This window comes from Oncorhynchus kisutch, linkage group LG30 (genome assembly GCF_002021735.2).
Source record: "Oncorhynchus kisutch isolate 150728-3 linkage group LG30, Okis_V2, whole genome shotgun sequence".
NCBI lineage: Eukaryota > Metazoa > Chordata > Actinopteri > Salmoniformes > Salmonidae > Oncorhynchus > Oncorhynchus kisutch.
Window position 1 is genome coordinate 26,106,400 of NC_034203.2, and position 24,558 is coordinate 26,130,957.

Below are 24,558 nucleotides of genomic sequence, written 5' to 3' on the forward strand. Positions count from 1 at the left end.
TGCTCATATTCTCCATGGACTTTACAGTGTCCCAGAACCATTTAGAGTTAGTGCTACAGGATGCAAATTTCTGTTTGAAAAAGCTAGCCGTAGCTTTCCTAACTGACTGAGTATATTGGTTCCTGACTTCCCTGAAAAGTTGCACATCGCAGGGGCTATTCGATGCTAATGCAGAACGCCACAGGATGTTTTTGCGCTGGTCAAGGGCAGTCAAGTCTGTGGTGAACAAAGGGCTATAGCTGTTCTTAGTTCTACATTTTTTTGAATGGGGCATGCTTATTTAAGGTGAGGAAGCACTTGGAAAGCACCATGGTGAGGAAAGCACTTTTAAAGAGCAACCAGGCATCCTCTATTGATGGGATGAGGTCAATATCCTTCCAGGACACCCGGGCCAATTCGATTAGAAAGGCCTGCTTGTTTAAGTGTTTTAGGGAGTGTTTGACAGTGATGAGGGGTGGTCGTTTGACCGCGTAGCCATTACGGACGCAGGCAATGAGGCAAAAATCGCTGAGATCCTGGTTGAAGACAGCAGAGGTGTATTTAGAGGGCAAGTTGGTCAGGACGATATCTAAGAGAGTGCCCATGGTTACGGATTTAGGGTTGTACCTGGTAGGTTCCTTGATAATTTGTGTGAGATTGAGGACATCTAGTTTAGATTGTAGGATGGCCGGGGTGTTAAGCATGTCCCAGTTTATGTCACCTAACAGTACAAACTCTGAAGGTAGAAATAGAATGAATAGAACAGGTGTTCCAATTGAAGTCAATGATGGCATAATGGCTGGAATGGCAGCCATTGCAGGTGAACCCATAAGAGCAAAGAAGAAAGTAAAAGCAGGAAGTGAAAGAAGGAAGTGTAGCCATCAATATGTGCTGTGATTTGTTGATTCAACTCAACTGACATTACAAAAAATGCATTCCATTGCATTAGCTACATCAGTTAACATCATTTGAATGAACATTGTACATTACCATGGTAATTACTGCATCACAATACCAGGAAGCCATTGCGAGTGTACCAATGAGTTTACCAGTCAAATTTCTATGGCTAGACACCTGTCAGGGTTTCCAGATCTATGATTGATGAAATAAAAGCTTTACTCAATTATGTCTGGGGACTTTTAATTTCTGCTTGAATTAATTAGTCTGATTTGTTGACTCAGTGCCACTGCCTGCCAGGCAGCAGTAAGGCCTGCCAGGGAGAGTAATCTGCTCCGTACTGAACAGATCGATGAATGGCTGCTGTACTGTTGAGCTAGAAGCAGACTGACTTACTGACTGACTGGAGAATGATTTAACTAACACCACTGCTGACTGCTCTGTTTGGTATTGGATGTATTCTATTATACTGCACCTGGGGTGAGAGCGCTTTTATTTGACTGAAATTATTAACCTGATTACGGGCAGGGTTCCCTTTTGGGAACGACCCCTCCCACGTTCAGCTGGAACGGTGGCGCACGGAATGCAAAAATATTCTTAGAAATATTTAACCTCCACACATTAACAAGTCCAATAGCTCAAATGAAAGATAAACACCTTGTTCATCTAGCCAGCAAGTCATATTTCTAAAATGTTTTACGGCGAAAACATAGCACATATTTATGTCAAACCACCACCAAAGACACAGCTAATTTGAATAGCCAAAAAATGCAATCAACAAACGCAGGATTAAAAGAAAAATAATTCACTAACCTTTTGAAAGTCTTCATCAGATGACAGTAATAGGACATGTTACACAGCACATTTATGTTTTTTTCAATAATATGCTATTTATATCCATAAATCTCTGTTTACAATGACGGCATGTTCACAAAATGCTACTCAAATGTCCGGAGAAATGATGATATCTGCCGGAGCTAATGTCAGATAACAAGCAATACACATCATAAACTTTGACTAAATATACATGTTCTACATATAGATAGAAAGATACACTTCTTCTTAATGCAACCGCTGTGTTACATTTATTTTTAACGTTACAGAATTCGTTCACTGGGCTATAATATGAGACGGCGCTCAGAAATTAGCATTATGTCTCCTCTATCTCGGAGTCCACAGAAACCCATAATTAACACATAAATATTCCCTTACCCTTACCTTCGATCAGAAGACGTGGAAGGAGTTATACTTACCAAAAACGGTAATGATTAAGAGTTTAGGCATTTTTGCCCAGATTTTGTTCATGTGATATCCAGATGTTTTGGAGAAATTGAATCTGTATTTCTTTTGGAGTGTTGGTCAATAGACGGTCTGAAACAAGCAAATAAGAAAATGCTAATGTTAAACGAGGCAGTGTCAGAGGACGGCCCTAAAAATCTTCAAATGCTTATGTTACATGTGCGACCAGAGGAAAAAAAACTCTAGGCCACCTTTACTCCACACACAGAGACGCGTACAAAGTTCTCCCTCGCCCTCCATTTGGCAAATCTGGCCATCACTCTATCCTCCTGATTCGTGCTTACAAGCAAAAACTAAAGCAGGAAGTACCAGTGACTCGCTCAATAGGGAAGTGGTCAGATGACGCAGATGCTAAGCTACAGGACTGTTTTGCTATCACATACTGGAATAAATTGAGGACTACACCACATCAGTCACTGGCTTCATCAATAAGTGCATCAATGACATTGTCCCCACAGTGACCGTACGTACATACACCAACCAGAAGCCATGGATTACAGGCAACATCCGCACTGAGCTAAAGGCTAGAGCTGTCACTTTCAAGGAGAAGGACTCTAACCCAGATGCTTATAAGAAATCCCGCTATGCCCTCCGACGAACCATCAGGCAAAGCGTCAATACAGGACTAAGATTGAATCCTACTACACTGGCTCCAAAGCTTGTCGGATGTGGCAGGACTTGCAAACTATTACAGACTACAAGGCACTACAGAGGGTAGTGTGTACGGCCCAGTACTGGGGCCAAGCTTCCTGCCATCCAGGACCTCTATAACAGGCAGTGTCAGGACGGCCCTAAAAATCTCCAAAGACTCCAACCACCCTTGTCATAGACTGTTCTCTCTGCTACCGCACGGCAAGCTGTACTGGAGCACCAAGTCTAGGCTTAAAAGGCTTCTTATCAGTTTCTACCCCAAGCCATAAAGAGAAGAGCTAATCAAATGGCTACCCGGACTATTTGTTATTTTTCTATTTTCTTCTTTCTTCTGCATTGTTGGTTAAGGGCTTGTAAGTAAGAATTTCATGGTTGTATTCAGCATATGTGACAAATCAAATTTGATTTGAAAGATGTTTAGTGCATTCTAGCCCTAGTCCTTGAATGTATTTATCCAATATGTGTCATTTATCATGTATGCCCTCTCACACCCCAACAGAGCCTCACGGTTACTTAGAGATGATTGGTCACCTTCCCCAGTCCACAGATGAGGGCCTACCAGACTCCTCCTCCAGCAGCCATAGGTCCTTCGGCTCCTCTCGCTCTGCCTTCACAAGTGGGACGCTCCAACGGACAGACAGGTATAGCCAATCACAAACAAGCCTTTCACATAATTATTGGAAGCCTAGCTCATGTTTATTCAAAGGTAATTTATTGGAATATACTGTAGTAGATGGTTATGGACCCAATCACAGATGTTTATATACTGAAGAAAAATATAAATGCAACATGTAAAGCATTGGTCCCATCTTTCATGAGCTGAAATAAAGATCCAATAAATTTTCCACATGCACAAAAAGCATATTTCTCTAAAATTTTGGACACAAATTTGTTTACATCCCTGTTAGTCAGCATTTCCCTTTTGCCAAGATAATCAATCCATCTGACAGGTGTGGCATATTAAGAAGCTGATTAAACAGCATGATCATTACACAGGTGCTTCTTGTGCCGGGGACAATAAAAGGCCACTCTAAAATGTGCAGTTCTGTCACATAACACAATGCCACGTCTCAAGTTTTGAGGGAGTGTGCAATTGGCATGCTGTTCGCAGGAACGTCCACCAGAGCTGTTGCCAGATAATGTGACGTTCATTTCTCTACCATAAGCCACCTCCAACATCATATTAGAGAATTTGGCAGTACATCCAACCAGCCTCACAACTGCAGACCATGTGTAACCATGCCAGCCCAGGACCTACACATTTGGCTTCTTCTCCTGCGGGATATTCTGAGACCAGCCACCAGGGCAGTTGATGAAACTGAGGAGTACTTCTTTCTGTGATAAAGCCCTTTTGTAGGGAAAAACTTATTCTGATTGGCTGGGCCTTGCTCCCAAATGGGTGGGCCTATGGCCTCCCCTGCCCAGTCATGTGAAATCCATAAATTAGGGCCTAATTTATTTATTTAAATTGACTGATCTCCTTATATGAACTGTAACTCTATAAAATCATTGAAATTGTGGCATGTTGTGTTTATATTTTTGTTCAGTATAATTATGGTTATAGGCTAAATGTTCTGAAAATACCTTATGGTCATACAGTTTGATTATAGTTGTGTTTTTGATTATCTTCTAATTTTGGTGTTCTTCCTCGTTTCTCCAGCCCCTCCATGGGTCAGCCCTGGCCAGAGGACAGAGCCCTCCTGAGCCGCCACGCCTCCCTCAGCAACTGCCCCACCCCCAGGCACCCCCCTCCCCACTCCATGTCCCTGGACTACGGACACCACTCCCCTCCCATGCACCCCCACCCGGCCCCCAACGCCCACAGCTCCCCCCGGGGAAGCCAACGGAGCCACAGGGCCCGCTATGCCCTCACCCACAGCCCCGCACACAGCTTTGATGAGCAGGACGACTCAGGCCTGGGGAGCTACGGCACCGCCGACTGCCCAGTCTCTGCCTCTCCTCTACTGGGGAACGGAGGCATGGAGAGGGGCATGTTGATGTCTGGTTCCATGGACCAGCAGGGCACCACCCGGACCCAGCAGCACCAGCAGCTCCAGGCCCAGGGGGCCTTGCCTCCGCTGCTGCCCGAGAAGAGGAGGGCGTCAGACGGGGAGCACTCCCTGGGCACGGCCTCCCCAGCCCCCAGTGGGTTCTCCAGCCCACACAGTGGGAGCTCCCTCAGTATCCCCTTCCCCAATGTCCTGCCTGACCTCTCAGCCTCTACACAGATGCCGGGCACTGCCTCACCTCTGCCAGGTAACCCTCTAGCTAGCACAGTCAATAGCCAATCACTTATATGAGCTAATGGCTCGGGTTGGTGCAATACTTTAAAGAAGGTAATCAGTACTGTATCCTTTAGGTACTGCCCTGTGAGTGTTCTCTGTCAATTTGGATTTGCCACATATGGATGTCTTTTAAACTTAGTGTTTGAATTCCTGAGGTCTTTGTGCATTGGCTAATCTCTGGTCTGTTTGTGATACTGTATTTCCAGATGTCCTGGCCATCAAGCAGGTGACTGTAAAATTTGTGCAAGACACATCGAAATTCTGGTACAAGTCTGATATCTCCAGGGACCAAGGTAAACACATGAAGAAATACTTGTCTACCAACTGTATTTTGTCTGCTGAATTTCCATGATGCTCTTCAGCATGTTGAAAGTGATTTTGTCCAGTTTTAGCAGAGGCTCCAATTTGCAAACTCCTCCATGAAATATCTTCCTCCTCTCATCCTTTACTCCTTTACTCTATACTCCTCTTCTCCTCCTCTCCTCCTCTCAGCTATCTCAGTCCTGAAGGACAAAGAGCCTGGGTGTTTCATTGTACGTGACAGCCACTCCTTCAGAGGTGCCTATGGGCTGGCCATGAAGGTGGCCACACCCCCTCCCTCAGTCCTGCAGCAGACCAAGAGAGGTAGGCATTGGCTGAAATATATAAATGGGCGGAGCTTTGGTTCGACTCAAAGCGGTGCCTGTTTGATGTAGGAAATGGGAGTAGAATGATGATTGATGAAGCACATATATGCTGACCTAAGTTCGTTTTGTGTTCACCCATGGTCATCATTAGAATTGTTGGAGAATAAGCTGATCCTAGATCTGTGCCTACAGGCAGGTTCCACCCTAGTTCCAGAACCTTTCAGAGGGGGTATCATGGAATGAGCCAACTGAGAGGCAGCATCCTGGGAATCTAACAATAACAATCACCATAAAAGCCCTCTACTATTACACCCCTATGACCTTACTTCCATGGAGGGAACATGATAGTCACCTCTCTGCCCCTCTCTCTACAACTCCTAGCTCTGGGTCTCTCTTCTGGGCAGTATCATGATAGAGCCAAGCAGCCCTTCTCTTTGCCAACTAGTCTTAGATGTGGCAGCTAGTGTTTCAAGACAAACAATAGACATGCTGTCTTTATAAACTTGCACAGATTTCAGGACTTTCTCCAGAGATACTTTTGGCCGCTGAAAAAAACAGCATAAACCAGCTTAGGCTGGTGACCAGCCTTCATTGTGTTTTCAATGGTTACCAGACTTTGCTGTGTCTGCTGGTGACTAGCATTTTCAGTTTTTTTTTTGCTGGTGACCAGCCTTCGCTGTGTTTTGGACACATAAACTGGTCACCAGCATACCAGCATATGCTGGTCACCCGCAAAACCAGCATCAAATCACATTATTCTGGCTTGCAAAGTGATGTCTAATTCCTATTGGAATCCAGCCTCACTGGGGATATCCAAAAATGTGAACTTTTATTCACACAATCTGCAGTCAAAATGACTGCCAGGGTTACCATTTCAGTAACAGGTGCATTAAGTCCAACTAACAGATTGGATCAGTTTATAAATTGTACTCTATTTATCTTCGTGTAGTATGAAAGTTGAGATAAATACAATTGTGTAAATGTCTAGTAGTTATGTCTAGATTTGTTTCAAAGCCCTGGATAGGCCACATACACTATAAACAGGTCCCTGTAAGACCACAATTTCTTTGCAGCACGTTCAGGATTTCTTTAAAAAGTGAGTCAGTATACCACCATTTGAATAAACTAGATATCCTAAATAGTGTTGTGTTTACATTTTCTCAAAGTCAGCCAGCCAAGAGTAGGCTTACCTATAGGTGAGTATGGGTGACAGTGACTGATCAATTGTTTAATTCAAGAGAGGTTTTATCCGAGCAAGGGTTCAACATCATTCCTGAAGTCAAATATATCTAAAGGTCTACACAATATGTGCAGGGTAATGTTCATGAATGTGTTGTAGCATTAACCAACCCTAACACCGAACATTACCATAACCACATGTTTTCAATAAAAGACACACAAAACGGGTTATGCTATTAAAGAATCCACATTGAACAGGCCAATACACTAATGTCTAACTTTATAAACGTGTTCTTAAGTTATTCACTATTTTGTTTATATCGCTTATGAGACTGGACATGGAATGGAAAGAGGTCAACAGAAGAATCCCCGACTTGTGCGAGCTTGGCAAATTAGAAAAACAAGATACCCAACTTTGACTCAAAATGCAATTAGGCTTCTTCCTGTAGTTTAGAACATGACACTTTTCCATTTACTTCTGCAAGAATCTTCATTGCGCACACGCGAATTACAGGAAGTAATGTAATCGCTCGTTGAGTCTCTTGGTAGATTACCGTCTCTGATTCAAGTTTCTCCAGTGATAAAGTTGTGCATTTTCTGTGACAAAAAAGAAATGAGAGGATTTCATATTATACATGTCAGACACATAGTGTTCTATAATATACTTCAATCTGAATGTTTTGTTCACATAATGAGCCTTATGTCCCCGCTTCATCATTTTCTTAAATGTTTTTCTTTTCTTTTTTGTCTTTTTTTAATTGAATATCCAAAACATAAAATTTGCTCGCAACAACTACACCACACCAGTCATCCAGACTCCCATTCAGTGCGATACACAGATGCATCTAGGGTCAATGCCCTGCTCAAGGGCACGACGACAGATCTCCCACAAGGACAAAAAAAAAAACGGGGACGCAAACCCTCCAGGATCCTCCCACAGTTCCCCATAGCTGTCCCTCAACCATCCAAGACCCCTCCCACAGTCACCCCCCTAAGAAAAAAACAAGAAAATATATATATATTTTTATTCCATTCCCCACCCCCAAGAACCCCGCTCCCCCAATGCACCAACAACCAAGAAAATGAACTCATAAGAAATGTGTGTGTCCTTGTATGTGTGTATTTGAATAAAAGTGTGTGTATATGCATGTTTACTAACTTCCTAATCCTAATCCTTTTCATTAGGCTAATATACACAGGCTACAATAGTGTTTTATGAAATGTTACTAACATTATAGAAATAACTACACATTCTAGCTATACCAATAACACCAGTAATCAATGTAAATATCCAATGTTGCTACTTGCAAGTCATTTCCAGCAGCAGTAAGGCCATCCCTTTCTTGCTCGTGTGCGTCTTCTACTAAAACAAGTCCACATGCTGAACAGCAACTAGCCATGTTGGAGTCCATTTCAGTGGGGGATGGGCAATGTACAGTGCATTCGGAAAGTACTCAGACCCCTTCACCTTTTCCACATTTTGTTACGTTACAAAGTTATTCTAAAATTAATTAAATTACCTTTCCCCTCATCAATCTACACACAATACCCCATATTGATAAAACAAAAACAGTTTTTTTTACATTTTTGCAAATGTATTTAAAATAAAAAACATAAATACCTTATTCAGACCCTTTGCTATGAGCCTCGAAATTGAGCTCAGGTGCATCCTGATTCCATTGATCATCCTTGTGATGTTTCTACAACTTGTCTATATAAAGGCACACACCTGTCTATATAAGGTCCAACAGTTGACAATGCATGTCAGCAAAAACCAAGCCGTGAGGTCAAAGGAATTGTCTGTAGAGTGCCGAGACAGGATTGTGTCGAGGCACAGATCTGCGGAAGGATACCAAACAATTTCTGCAGCATTGAAGGTCCAAAAGAACACAGTGGCTTCCATCATTCATACATGAGAAGTTTGGTTGCAACAAGACTCTTCCTAGAGCTGGTCACCTGGCCAAACTGAACAATTGGGGGAAAAGGGCCTTGGTCAGGGAGGTGACTAAGAACCCGATGGTCACTCTGACAGAGCTCCAGAGTTTCTCTATGGAGATGGGAGAACCTTCCAGAAGGACAACCATCTCTGCAGCACTCCATCAATCAGGTCTTTATGGTAGAGTGGCCAGAAGGAAGCCACTCCTCAGTAAAAGGCACATGACGGCCCACTTGGAGTTTGCCAAAAGAGCACCTAAAGACTTTTGGACCATGAGAAACAAGACTCTCTGGTCTGGTGAAACCAAGATTGAACTCCTCGGCCTGAATGCCAATCATCACGTCTGGAGGAAACCTGGCCCCATCCCTATCGGTGAAGCATGGGGGTAGCAGCATCATGCTGTGGGGATGTTTTTTCGCGACAGGGACTAGTCAGGATCCAATTGTTTACCAGTTGTTTACCAGATCGACACAAAAGTTCAGTGCACCGGTAGATCACGTGTGCCTTGCATGCAAGCCGCGCATAAACTATTTGTTGTCTGGGGGGGGGGCAACCTCCTTGGACAATGTTTTTTTTGTGTAGTTGATCCTTTAGTTTTTTTGCCATGGGGGAGAAAGACGAATTTGCAGTTTTATAGCTAATCTCAGCCTATTTACACATTTTACCATGAGGCTGAGAAAATATTGCAGTTTTAAAGCAAATTTCCTGTAGTAATATTTTTTTAAAAATATGTTTAATAGGAGAAATTACGAGACAAGATAAAGTTGCCAGGTTTCAGGATCAGTTATCTTATTAATAGAATGTAATAAACACATTTTTTCCAAAAGAAAAAAGGGTTAAGGGCCTAGATAGGGCCTAGATAGCACAGTGTCCAAGGAAGGGCCAGAAGTATACAGAATGGTATCGTCTGTGTAGAGGTGGATCAGGGAATCACCCGCAGCAAGAGCAACATCATTGATATACAGAGAAAAGAGTCGGCCCAAGAATTGAACCCTGTGGTACCCCCATAGAGACTGCCAGAGGACCGGACAACATGCTCTCGGATTTGACACACTGAACTCTGTCCGCAAAGTAGTTGGTGAACCAGGCAAGGCAGTCATTAGAAAAACCGAAGCTACTGAGTCTGTCGATAAGAATATGGTGATTGACAGAGTCGAAAGCCTTGGCTAGGTCGATGAAGACGGCTGCACAGTACTGGCATGTACTGCTTGTCGTGTGGTAGCAGAGAGAACAAACGGTCTATGACTTGGGTGACTTGAGTCTTGGGCAATTCTTTGGTCCTTCCTCTGACACCGCCTAGTATATAGGTCCTGGATGGCAGGAAACTTGGCCCCAGGGATGTAGCGCCTTACGGTCAGATGCCGAGCAGTTGCCATACCATGATACTTCTTTGGTGATGTGGACACCAAGGAACTTGAAACTCTCGACCCACTCCACTTCAACCCCTTCGATGTTAATGGGGGCCTGTCCGGCCCTCCTTTTCCTATAGTCCACGATCAGCATTGAGGGAGAGGTTGTTGTCCTGTCACCACACTGCCAGGTCGCTGACCTCCTCCCTATAGGCTGTCTCATCGCTGTCGGTGATCAGGCCTACCACTGTTGTGTAGTCAGCAAACTTAATGATGGTGTTGGACTCCTGCTTGGTCATGCAATCGTGGGTGAACAGGGAGTACAGGAGGGTACTAAAGCACACACCCCTGAGGGGCCCCTGTGTTGAGGATCAGCGTGGCAGATGTGTTGTTGCCTACCCTTACCACCTGGGGGCAGCCCGTCAGGAAGTCCAGGATCAAGTTGTAGAGGGAGGTGTTTAGTCCCAGGATCCTTAGCTTAGTGATGAGATTTGTGAGTGCTATGGTGTTGCACGCTGAGCTGTAGTCAATGAACAGCATTCTCACATAGGTGTTCCTTTTGTCCAGGTGGTAAAGGGCGGTGTGGAGTGTGATTGAGATTGCGTCATCTGTGGATCTGTTGGGGCGGTATGTGAATCTGGTTATATTTCAATTGAAAAGGACTTCTAAAGAAAAGAGAAATCATTATGATAATCTCAAGTCATATTCAGACATATTTCTAGGAATAGGCCTACAGAACACTAAGCTTGATATTTTTTACCCCGAACTTCTACCCTAACTAGGGCTGTGACGTTCATGGAATTTTGGATGATTGTTACTGGTCATATTGGTCAGCCAAATGACCACGGTCACCGTTATAATTGTTTGAATAGAAGAAAAAAAAGTGTTAAATTTTTATAGTTTTTTTTTTTTTTAAAGCTCCTCTCCTGGAATCCTGCTGCTGCAGGGAGGGGGGCATTTCTTAGGCAACCAAAGACTTGTTTGCTACAACACCTTGTTTGTTTCAGCAAGGAGCAACAAACTTTAATCACGTTGTAAAGAGTCCATGTTACCGCTGAAACGGACTCAACCGCACGAATGCCCGGCCGTCACACCTTCAGTCAGCTGTTCATGCCAAACAAATGTACACTTATGACGGTTATTTTATTTTCGTGAATGTCTCCATCCAGATTCGGCGATTACATAATTATACGGTAATTGTGCCAGCCCTAACCCTAACCCAAAGGAACATGATCAACTAATGTGAATACTTCTGGAATGTGTTGGTGTTGCTCTCTGGGAAAGAAAGAAAATGTGTGCTGATAGTAATCCTGTAAGGCCGCAGACACACCAATAGCGTTTGCTGGCCGAGAGTACTTAGCACCTGTGAACAGAGTGCTGGCCATCATTTCCAAATTGAGTGTGCAACAATTTTACATGTAGAATCGAGTGAAAGTGTATGCAGTCAGACATCTACAGCGGTTGGTCCCTAAAACACAGTACGCTGAACGACACTGGTGCCCCTATGCCCAGCCCAGAGCACAACCCACTGAGCCCTGAGTCCTTTCTCCTTTTGTTCTGGTGTCGCTCTCCCCCTAAGCTTGCAGCAGGCTAGCACCTATAGTAACATTATGACGTAGTCCCTCTCCACACCTTCAGCTTTACTTTGTGACTCCTTAAGAGATTGAATCCCGTGCCGGTTCCAGATGAAGGATTTTCTCAGGTCCCTTTGTACTGGAGGACATTCCTCAGATCCTCATGCCCCTCGGACACACTGTTGTTAAATCATAATAACACTTATCTCAGCAGTGATTGGATAAGAGATATGTAACTCTTAGAATTCAGGAATAGGAGTTAACAGGGGTAATAAAATTTTGACACCGGTAACACAAACCTTAACCCTGATTACAGCCAACAGGTATAATGCACTGATACGGGTTATACACATGTTATGAGCATTTATTAAATTACTATGTATCATAACGTTCTCTCTCTCTCTCTCTCTCTTTCTGATAGGAGGAGATCTGTCCAATGAGCTGGTCCGTCACTTCCTGATTGAGTGTACACAGAAAGGAGTTCGGTTGAAGGGCTGTCCCAATGAGCCCTACTTTGGTGTGTCTCTTCTCTAGCACACTTTACATACACGATTGAGGACAGTGGTAAAACAGTGGGGACCTCTGCTGGTTACTCTGTGTAACCAGCGAAATAATTTGAAATGTTTCAGAGTTCCCTCTACTGGATAATCAACACAACTAACTGCCCTTCAGACCTTGTGTTGAAAGCTCATCACAACTCTAAATTGCTATGATGTTTATAGTATGTTTTCTATTGTTTTTGTTTTCCAGGAAGTTTAACAGCGTTGGTGTGCCAGCACTCAATCACTCCACTGGCCCTACCCTGCAAACTCATCATACCTGACAGAGGTGGGAAGCTACTTCTTAGTATCATCATCAGAACAGATTTTACATTCACACAGTAGAGAGTGTTGTATTTGACAAAACATATTGTGTCCTGTGGATAAGCTAGTTACAGTGCCTTGCGAAAGTATTCGGCCCCCTTGAACTTTGCGACCTTTTGCCACATTTCAGGCTTCAAACATAAAGATATAAAACTGTATTTTTTTGTGAAGAATCAACAACAAGTGGGACACAATCATGAAGTGGAACGACATTTATTGGATATTTCGAACTTTTTTAACAAATCAAAAACTGAAAAATTGGGCGTGCAAAATTATTCAGCCCCCTTAAGTTAATACTTTGTAGCGCCACCTTTTGCTGCGATTACAGCTGTAAGTCGCTTGGGGTATGTCTCTATCAGTTTTGCACATCGAGAGACCGACATTTTTTCCCATTCCTCCTTGCAAAACAGCTCGAGCTCAGTGAGGTTGGATGGAGAGCATTTGTGAACAGCAGTTTTCAGTTCTTTCCACAGATTCTCGATTGGATTCAGGTCTGGACTTTGACTTGGCCATTCTAACACCTGGATATGTTTATTTTTGAACCATTCCATTGTAGATTTTGCTTTATGTTTTGGATCATTGTCTTGTTTGAAGACAAATCTCTGTCCCAGTCTCAGGTCTTTTGCAGACTCCATCAGGTTTTCTTCCAGAATGGTCCTGTATTTGGCTCCATCCATCTTCCCATCAATTTTAACCATCTTCCCTGTCCCTGCTGAAGAAAAGCAGGCCCAAACCATGATGCTGCCACCACCATGTTTGACAGTGGGGATAGTGTGTTCAGGGTGATGAGCTGTGTTGCTTTTACGCCAAACATAACGTTTTGCATTGTTGCCAAAAAGTTCAATTTTGGTTTCATCTGACCAGAGCACCTTCTTCCACATGTTTGGTGTGTCTCCCAGGTGGCTTGTGGCAAACTTTAAACAACACTTTTTATGGATATCTTTAAGAAATGGCTTTCTTCTTGCCACTCTTCCATAAAGGCCAGATTGATTGTTGTCCTATGGACAGAGTCTCCCACCTCAGCTGTAGATCTCTGCAGTTCATCCAGAGTGATCATGGGCCTCTTGGCTGCATCTCTGATCTGTCTTCTCCTTGTATGAGCTGAAAGTTTAGAGGGACGGCCAGGTCTTGGTAGATTTGCAGATACTCCTTCCATTTCAATATTATCGCTTGCACAGTGCTCCTTGGGATGCTTAAAGCTTGGGAAATCTTTTTGTATCCAAATCCGGCTTTAAACTTCTTCACAACAGTATCTCGGACCTGCCTGGTGTGTTCCTTGTTCTTCATGATGCTCTCTGCGCTTTTAACGGACCTCTGAGACTATCACAGTGCAGGTGCATTTATACGGAGACTTGATTACACACAGGTGGATTGTATTTATCATCATTAGTCATTTAGGTCAACATTGGATCATTCAGAGATCCTCACTGAACTTCTGGAGAGAGTTTGCTGCACTGAAAGTAAAGGGGCTGAATAATTTTGCACGCCCAATTTTTCAGTTTTTGATTTGTTAAAAATATCCAATAAATGTCGTTCCACTTCATGATTGTGTCTCACTTGTTGTTGATTCTTCACAAAAAAATACAGTTTTATATCTTTATGTTTGAAGCCTGAAATGTGGCAAAAGGTCGCAAAGTTCAAGGGGGCCGAATACTTTCGCAAGGCACTGTAAATGAACACTACTCTCTCTTCTCTCTGTGCAACTAAATGTGACAGGGCTATAAATTGCAGTGCAGTTTAGAATGATATATATATATACAGTACCAGTCAAAGGTTTGGACACACCTACTCATTCAAGGGTTTTTCTACATTGTTCACTATTTTCTACATTGTAGAATAATAGTGAAGACATCAAAAGTATTAAATAACACAAATGGAATTATGTAGTAACCAAAAAAGTGTTAAACAAATCAAACTAAACTAAACTACTAGCAACCTTTCGGTTACTGGCCCAAAGCTCTAACCACTAGGCTACCTGCCGCCCCATTCCAGGTGACTACCTCATGAAGCTGTTTGAGAGAATGCCAAGTGTGTGCAAAGCTGTCATCAAGGCAAAGAGTGGCTACTTTGAAGAATCTCAAAAATAAAATATATTTTGATTTGTTTAACACTTTTTTGGTTACTACATGATTCCATATGTGTTATTTCATAGTTTTGATGTCTTCACTATTATTCTACAATGTAGAAAATAGTAAAAATACAGAAAAACCCTTGAATGAGTAGGTGTGTCCAAACCTTTGACTGGTACCGTAAATGATGTGATCTATTAGCCTGTGCATGCAACTCTTGTCAACTTAGATGAATTGCCTCTACATGGTAGCTATAAACCCACGTCATCAGTGGCAGGGCCAGTAGAGAGATTAATTCAGTGATATATCAATGCCTCCTTTATCCCTCCTTTATCACTTTCTTCATTACATTGTATAGAATATATTTTCCCCCCCCCAATGTCCATAGATCCTCTTGAAGACATGGTGGAGAATACTACGACACAATCTATTACCAACTCTGCTGCTGAGCTGCTCAAACAAGGAGCAGGTAGGGCTTAAATCCTTTACTAACCACAAATCATCGTTATGCACATGTTTATACAGGTGCATGACTATTAGATGAATCAATGGGGATTATATTAAAGGCTCATAATGAAGTATTGGGCAACAACAACAACCTCAGTTCCTTAGTGATTGTGTAGATAACATGTATTTGGTCTTGCAGTGTGTACTGTGTGGTTCCTGTGTGTGTTCAGTTTGTAGTGTGTGTTTCATCAGTGAGTAACGTGTGTGTTTCTCTGCAGCATGTAACGTGTGGTTCCTGGGCTCGGTGGAGATGGAGTCTCTGACGGGGTACCAGGCTGTGCAGAAGGCCACCAGTGTAACGCTGGGCTCAGACCCTCTGGGTTCAGACCCTCTGCCTACCTCCACCGTGGTCCACTTCAAAGTCTCCTCACAGGGTATCACCCTCACTGACAACCAGAGGAAGTGAGTTATGGAGAATACACAGACAGAAAGACAGACACAAACACACATATAATATGTATGGTCACATTAGGAATGCATTTAAAGCTAATATAAAATGATACATACATATATATATATATATATATATACAGTAATAATATGCATTTCTCTTTTTCCCTCCTCCCCTTCTTCTTTCCAGGTTATTCTTCAGAAGGCATTATGCAGTGAACACTGTCATCTTCTGTGCATTGGACCCTCAAGATCGGAAGTGAGTAAAGATGCCAGAATAAACATCATTTGAAATAAGAGTACGGTGGGGCTAATATCATCACCTTATACTGTTTGTATGATAACTTGCTGACAGTATGTTCTTCTTGTGTTCTTTCCCACAACCATTCTTAGGTGGAAAAAAGATGGCTGCACTTCAGCAAAGATCTTTGGCTTTGTGGCGAGGAAGACGGGCAGTGGGCAGGACAATGTGTGCCACCTGTTTGCCGAGCACGACCCCGAGCAGCCCGCCAGCGCCATTGTCAACTTTGTCTCCAAGGTGATGATTGGCTCCCAGAAGACCAAGTAGACCTGCCACGCTGCTAGCTGATTGGCTAATGGGGCTGTTTCTAAAACTGGAAACTGTATTGTACAACCCACAACCTGAGGGTTATGACCCAGGACTTAATACGTTGGACTGGAAGCCAGCGGAAAAGAGTTCCACCCACAGAACTAGAATGAGTTTCCACCACCTAAGAATGGGATACAACGAACAATGGATAACTGGACATGGGATAGATTTATCTTGATAACGAGCATGCAAAGACTTGTAAGTTACAGCTCCACCTCCTATCCAAGTAAACTCCGAGTCACAGCACAGAGGGAGCTGTGGACCATCAGCAGGACAGGAGACTCAATAAAATATTTATTGAGTCGAATGAAAACTCAAAACTTCCTTTGACTTCATTTTCTAATAGACTCTCGTTATGATGAGCATTAGGGGTGTGTATGCAGGGAAACATAGAATACAACAGGTATATTATAACGTGTATTTCAGTTATTGTTATAGAACTAATACAGGTGTTTGCATTTCTCTCTTGAAGGGGTTTACAGTTTTATGTATCCCAGCTCTTTACAAGTTAGTTACATATTCCTATTCTCAACATGCTCTGTATGGTCTGATACTATACTAAAGTTAGTTACATATTCCTATTCTCAACATGCTCTGTATGGTGTGATACTATACTAAAGTTAGTTACATATTCCTATTCTCAACATGCTCTGTATGGTGTGATACTATACTAAAGTTAGTTACATATTCCTATTCTCAACATGCTCTGTATGGTGTGATACTATACTAAAGTTAGTTACATATTCCTATTCTCAACATGCTCTGTATGGTGTGATACTATACTAAAGTTAGTTACATATTCCTATTCTCAACATGCTCTGTATGGTGTGATACTATACTAAAGTTAGTTACATATTCCTATTCTCAACATGCTCTGTATGGTGTGATACTATACTAAAGTTAGTTACATATTCCTATTCTCAACATGCTCTGTATGGTGTGATACTATACTCAAGGGGACCCTAGAAGCCTGGCATGTAAGGGTTTGTCATGTCTAATATTTAACCAAAATGAAAGAAACAATAGAAATTAAGCATTACTCAAGCTATTAAAAAGGGTCATGAAAAATACTTAATGAATTTTTGTAAATGCACCAAATACTATTTTAAAAGTAATCTATTGACCTTCAAACATCCCTACACTCATGTTTTACCATCCCAATCATTTCCCTTGAACTTTGATGTTGCTCTGGAAATGTATGTGAGTTTAACCACTATCAAAACTAAAATACACACAAATGCTATGATCTGGATGGGGAGTGTTAGGATGAATTAAACCACAGACCAATATTTTATATGTAAACCCTAATATATTATATGATTAGTTTATCTAATTAGTTCATTACTTGTACTTCAAACTCCTTTATTACTTAATTCAGTAAAACTTTGTCTGGAAGAATGTTTAAACATTGCTACTTCACTGTTTGTTTTTCCTCTGGCTAGTCTCAAATAACTGTTTTCAATTGTATTTTTGGGGGTATATTATCTAACTATATATTGGAATGTCTCATTGTTAATATATTATATATATATAAATATATATATATATATATATATATATATATATACATACATTAGAGGAAAATTGTATTATATATTTAATTTGGAAGCCATATTTTTTTTGTGTGTTGGAACAATAGATGATTATTGAGCTAAATGGAAAAGTGCAAATGTTTAACATCAATCAAGCGCAACTTTTAAAATACATTTTTGTCTAAATTGACTTTCCTGATCACTTATTTCTTTATGTCAAATAATCTGGACAGGGACCATCTAATCCAATACGGCTTCGTTGAAATATTATACAGTCATTGTTTATGTACATTTTCATTGTATTGTTTCATATTTTTATCATGATGTGCTAGTTATACACTTTATATACAAAAGTATGTGGACACCCCTTCAAATTAGTGGATTCGGATATTTCAGCCACACCCATTGCTGACAGGTGTATAAAATCGAGCACACAGTCATGCAATCTCCATAGACAAACATTGGCGGTAGAATGGCCTTACTGAAGAGCTCAGTGACATTCAACGTGACACCGTCATAGGATGCCACCTTTCCAAAAAGTTAGTTCCTCAAATTTCTGCCCTGCTAGAGCTGCCCAAGTCAACTGTAAGTGCTGTTATAGTGAAGTGGAAACTTCTAGGAGCAACAAAAGCTCAAACGTGAAGTGGTAGGCCACACAAGCTCACAGAACAGGTGCTGAGGCACATAGTGCGTAAAAATCATTTGTCCTCAGTTGCAACACTCACTACCGTGTTCCAAACTGCCTCTGGAAGCAATGTCAGCACAAGATCTGTTCGTCAGCACAAGAACTGAGCTTCATGAAATGGGTTTCCATAGCAGAGAACTCGCACACAAGCCTAAGATCACCATGCGCAATGCCAAGCGTCGGCAGGAGTGCAGTAAAGCTTGCCGCCATTGGACTCTGGAGCAGTGGAAATGCGTTATCTGGAGTGATGAATCACGCTTCACCATCTGGCAGTCTGACGGACAAATCTGGGTTTGGCAGATGCCAGGAGAATTCTACCTGTCCCAATGTATAGTGCCAACTGTACAGTTTGGCGGAGGAGGAATAATGGTCTGTTTTTTTATTTTATTTTATTTTTTCCCAGTGAAGGGAAATCTTAACGCTACAGCATACAATGACATTGTAGACGATTCTGTGCTTCCACCTTTGTGGCAACAATTTGGGGAAGGCCCTTTCCTGTTTCAGCATGACAATGCCCCCGTGCACAAAGCGAGGTCCATAAAGAAATAGTTTGTCGAGATTGCTGTGGAAGAACTGCGAGCCAGACCTAATCGCCCAACACCAGTGCCCGACCTCACTAATGCTCTTGTGACTGAATGGAAGCAAGTCTCCGCAGCAATGTTCCAATTTCTAGTGGAAAGACTTCCCGGAAGAGTGGAGGCTGTTGTAGCAGTAAAGGAGGGACCAACTCTATTTTAATGCCCATGATTTTGGAATGAGGCGTTCGACGAGCAGGCGTCCACATACTTTTGGTCATGTAGTGTATCATCTACAGTCTGTACCTCATAATACCTTTACTATCTCACATTTGGAATAATAATTAAGTGTCGTATTGATCCTGCAGCAAGTGACATGAACAGTTAATTTGTATATTAGAAATTACATTTTCAATGTTAGATGTAAATAAACAAAAGAGAAAAGTAATGTCATTGGTACATTTATTTATTCTCAAAAAGTAGAGAGAGAGAGAGAAAGAGAAAGAGAGAGAGGGATCTGACTTTCAATTCAGGTACCACAGAATGAGAGAGATTTGTTGAGTTTGGCAGTATGTCTGATTTGTATGTCTGTTGTTCCACCAGGAAACCAGAAGAGGGTGCTAGTAACACACAAATCCTTAAGCGTCTAAACTGGGGGGAGGGGAGTTCTACTAAGTTCAAATATGGGATTGTTTTAAGATGAGCATACCATGTACCATTAACTATTAGATTTGGAATTTTAGGACCCCTTTAGCTATCAAAAATATATATAAAAAAATGATTTGATGAAACATTGAATTTGGCCTTACTGCTATTAGCCCATAGAAACAAACACATTGAACAGATTCATACATGGAAAAACAGGTAGTCATAAATAAATCTAAAGATAGTCTGTCTTGAAGTGTCTGTCCTATATCTGAGAGAAATAAGAAAGATCAGAAAACTATTTAAAAAATGTACACATATTTAACACATTTCTTTAGGCACTAAACTACTTCCATATATACACCCATAAAACTGGTACAAGTCTTGTGAGGCATGTGTGTGCATCCATAGAGGGGTCATATTAGCATTTAGCTCAAACTGTTCGGGCGCTAGGGGGGGGGGGGGGCGTAGAACAAAACGGACAACATCATTGTGTTCATGAGAGTCCTCTCTTTCCATAGAGTGGTCATATTAGTTTGGATGCTACAAACGTTTTTGTGAGAAGACCGATTTTCGGAATATCTCATGGTCTGACAAACACTGCTATAGCTCGGCCACCTTCAACCAAAGATGCGGAAGGCCGCCATTGGCTGATGCAGTGGATTGAGACACAGCCCATGCAAAAAAAACTGATATCTCTTTCTTAAACAGACGGATACTGATGGGGATTCTTTATATTATACTAAATAGATTTCCACGGGGGGCACGGACATCGCGTCTAGGGGGTATGTCAGCTAACCTGCACAGGAAACACTTCAGAGAAAGGGTAAGAGAGATTGGATCACAGAAATAGAACGCACAGACATACACACTTGCACAAAAGCAGTATTAAAATAATTATTGATTAGAAGATGATCTGTCCAAGATTGTCATATGACTCTGTCCTTCCTGGATTGTCTTGTGCACTCACTGCATTGTGTTTGTCCTGGATCGTCTTGTGTACTGTGTCGATCCTGGATCGTATTGTGTGCTGTGTCAGTCCTGGATTGTCTATTGCACTGTTGATCCTGGATCATCAAGACTATCGCTACAAATCGTGCAAATGTTGATGATGTCACAAGGCAGTTTATTGTGTGATTGGATGATGAACCCTAAAGACAACACAGGAACGTGTCATTTAACACTTGGAGAAATCAGGTCGTGTTCCTCTGCTCTCTCTGGGCGGTGCAGGTCTGGACAGGTCTGTCTTTGACTGGCCCGGTGGTGAGACTGAGGTACAAATTGCAGGGTGAGGAGAGTGGAGGAGAGGGGGAAGGTGGGAAGGGAGAGAAACCCCCTACTGTCCTTGGACAGGTGGTGAAAGTGAAGAATTCCCGGGGAGGGGAGGAAGGGAGTGTAGGTGTCTTATTTAGTCTGAGTTGGCCACAGAGAAAAAGGAATTTGGGGAATCCAAAGTCCAGAGAAGCAGACAATACTAAAATAATAGAAGGGAATTCTCTGAGGAGGTAGATGTTTTACGAGAACAGATTGTGCTATTGCAATATTTCAGACAAGTAATAATAGCATCCTCATTTTCATTTAACAGAGAGACAGAAAGAGAAAGAGACAGAGAGAGAGAGAGAGAGAGAGAGAAAGAAAGAAAGAGAGATAAAAAAAATCCCACTCATTGTATGTATTGAGCACATTGTCCATAAGTTACCATCACAGGGTTCAACGCGTGCACCTTTCATAAGATCCATCCAGTAGTCTCTTGTACAGAATAACATATATCATAATTACAGAATACAGAATACACTGGGGAGAGAGAGACCTCTCGTTGAATTTCCATGCATATTGTTCGTTCATAATAAATTGGGTTCAATCAATTCTAGGAAATACTGTAATTTCTCAGAATACACTGGATACTGACCGGGAATTCCTCAACTACCACCACTATTCTGGAACCTCCTACCTTCTGACCCTAAACACAAACCCAATCCCCACTGATGAGTCTCAACCAGGGCAGGGCATAATCGCTGCCATTGTCTTGTGTGTTCTGACCTGCTCAAGCGCCCGTTACAGACACTGATTAGGGCTGTCACACATACAGTAATAATAAATCCAGCTCCGCCAAACAATTTCACATGTTTGCACAAGGCTGTTTCTGGGAGGAGCTCTTCAAGTCTGGATTGGTAAGTGGTGGCCCCAGTTCCATAGAACTTTTCCTCCTCCCTGCTCCCCATCTCCCTCCCTCCATTCACTTGTTGTTTAATTAGGGAGGAGAGGAGGAGGGGATGAAGAGGGAAGGGAGGTCCCCTTTCGGAGGAAGAACAAAGGTAGCGGCGCAGAAATAGAAAGTTCAATTTTGGGATCGCTGCACAATGCCATGCACTGTTTGATTATGGGCCGTCTTTGCCACCCAGCGTCATGTAAATACCTTTTTATGATTACAGGATGCCCTTTACCCTACTCTGCAGGAGCTATAGTATTAGAATTATACATTACCCTAGAGGTTATATAGATGTAAAGCAGTGTGCAGATCAAAGGATTTTACTAATCATATACAACCAATAACCGTGCAACAAATGTCGGCCTAGATGACATTTTTACCATTACAGAGATGCAATGTAATATTACAGTCATTACGAAAGAAAAAAACAACAATGTTTCATTATTACTTTTCCGACCTGCCAACAGAACAACAAGGCTCAACAGCTCCAACACATAGCAGGGTAGGAAGGAGGGACAGAAGGTACTGGGATGGTATCTGATGGATTGTGGGGCTGCTGTTGTGTTACACTTGACTGTGCTAAAAGTGGAGGTGGTGACCCATTTACTGACTGTATGCATGGGGGAGTGTGTTACAGGCCAGACAACAAAGACTTCTAATCACTCCCAGTCTCTCGCTCTAACTCATACTCCACTTCGACAACACTATTTGTGCGTCCCAAATGGCACCCTACTCCATTCATATGGCACTACTTTTGACCAGGCCCCTTAGGAAATATGGTGTATTTGGGACGCACATGTATTGACTCGACTGACTGCCCTCATGGTCACAACTTCGCCAATATTATATAGACCTGCTCAGCCATGACTAGGCTTACATTAGGTGGACACCGCAGGAACAGCAGAGCAGTGCATTGAAGGGTGTCAGAGCTGGTTTGTGTATGTGTGTGCTGCGTGTGTGCGTGCATACAGTGCATTCGGAAAGTATTCAGCTTCCTTGACTTTAATTTTTTTTTTGTTACGTTACAGCCTTATTCTAAAATGTATAAAGTTTTTTCCCCCTCATAATAATAACAAAGTGGAATCAGTATTCAGAACCTACTGACTTACTTTATACTTTGTTGAAGCACCTTTGGCAGCGATTACAGCCTTGAGTATTCTTGGGTATGACGCTACGAGCTTGGCACACCTGCATTTGGGGAGTTTCTCCCATTCTTCTCTGTAGATCCTCTCAAGCTCTGTCAGGTTGGATGGGGAGTGTCACTGTACAGCTATTTTCAGATCTCTCCAAAGATGTTCGATCGTGTTCAAGTCCGGGCTCTAGCTGGGCCACTCAAGGACATTCAGAGACTTGTCCCGAAGCCACTCCTGCGGTGTCTTGATGGTGTGTTTAAGATCGTTATCCTGTTGGAAGATTTCCCTTGCCCCAATGTTTGTCCTTCTGGAAGGTTTTCCCATTTCTACAGAGGAACTGTGGAGCTCTGTCAGAGTGACCACCTCCGTGACCAAGGCCCTTCTCCACCAATTGCTCAGTTTGGCTGGGCGGCCAGCTCTAGGAAGAGTCTTGGTGGTTCTAAACGTCTTCCATTTAAGAATGATGAAGGCCACTGTGTTCTTGGGGAGCTTCAATGCTACAGAAATGTTTTGGTATCCTTCCCCAGATCTGTGCCTCGACACAATCTCAGAGATCTGTCTCGAAGCTCTACGGACAGTTCTTTCAACCTCATGGCTTGATTTTTACTCTGACATGCACTGTCAAATGTGGGATCTTTTATAGACAGGTGTGTGCCTTTCCAAATCATATCCAATTAATTGAATTTACCACAGGTGGACTCCAATCAAGTTGTAGATCATCTCAAGGATGATCAATGGAAACATTTGCAAAAAAAATCTAAAAACCTGTTTTCAGGTTGTCATTATAGGGTATTGTGTGTAGATTGATGAGGAAAAAAGATTTGATTTATATTACAATAAGGCTGTACCGTAATAAGATGTGGAAAAGTCCAGGGGTCTGAATACTTTCCTAATGTACTGTATGTGTGAGTGTGTAGGTGCATGTGAATGAGTGTTTTTGTGCGTACAGTATGTGTATGGAGATTCTATCTCACTCCCAAAGGATACGGCTCTCAACTAGTATCAGAGGTAGTGTGGTGGTTGTGCCATTTAACCTAGATTTGCACTCTCTTTTAGTCTACTCTGCCTCCCTTTTCAAAGCTCAAAAGTTTCAACTGTCTCCTGACTAACTTACCTTTCCAGTAGTTTTAGCAGTTTATGTCATCACATAACATAACAAGTAAATTTCGCAACTACTCCCCTGCCTGATTCTAATTCATGCCTAGACATGCCGTAAGCAAAGCCAGCCATAGGCGGCCTTTGATTTGTATGGAATAGTAGGTATATGATCTGAACAGGGTCCCTATAGAAAAAGACAGTAAGCTTAACCAATCAGCTGATTGCCAAAGCTGTCAAAGACGATTATAACTCTATGAAACTCTCAGCACCCCACTGTGATGACAATAACTCTGGTTCTTTCCTTTCCACGTAGGCAACACACCACATCTCACAGCCACAGACCACCAACACGTCCAAAATAAATGAACCATTGAATGTTCTACGACTGCCAAGTGGCGTTATTCCATCCACCACCTATGATTTGCATGGGGCCTGACTTGTCATTGTCCACCAGCAGAGCACTGAATTTGTGTCTGTGTGAAAACTCTATGTGCAAGTCACCAACAGTACAAAGGCTACGCACCTGA

At 42.3% G+C, this 24,558-nt stretch overlaps 1 protein-coding gene across 3 annotated transcripts in view; it reads left to right on the forward strand.

Annotated features, from left to right (window-relative positions):
• LOC109874604 (tensin-3) overlaps positions 1 to 19,394 on the forward strand; it is a 64,971-nt gene extending 45,577 nt beyond the window's left edge. For all 3 annotated transcript variants that reach the window (XM_020466591.2, XM_020466592.2, XM_020466590.2), the window contains exons 17-26: positions 3,326 to 3,467; positions 4,487 to 5,082; positions 5,318 to 5,404; positions 5,604 to 5,735; positions 12,197 to 12,292; positions 12,526 to 12,603; positions 15,096 to 15,176; positions 15,433 to 15,616; positions 15,795 to 15,863; positions 15,998 to 19,394. In XM_020466591.2, coding sequence (XP_020322180.1) covers positions 3,326 to 3,467; positions 4,487 to 5,082; positions 5,318 to 5,404; positions 5,604 to 5,735; positions 12,197 to 12,292; positions 12,526 to 12,603; positions 15,096 to 15,176; positions 15,433 to 15,616; positions 15,795 to 15,863; positions 15,998 to 16,172 — 1,640 coding nt within the window. In that variant the 3' untranslated portion in view covers positions 16,173 to 19,394. The remainder of the gene's footprint in view (positions 1 to 3,325; positions 3,468 to 4,486; positions 5,083 to 5,317; positions 5,405 to 5,603; positions 5,736 to 12,196; positions 12,293 to 12,525; positions 12,604 to 15,095; positions 15,177 to 15,432; positions 15,617 to 15,794; positions 15,864 to 15,997) is intronic.
• Positions 19,395 to 24,558: the final 5,164 nt, after the last annotated feature.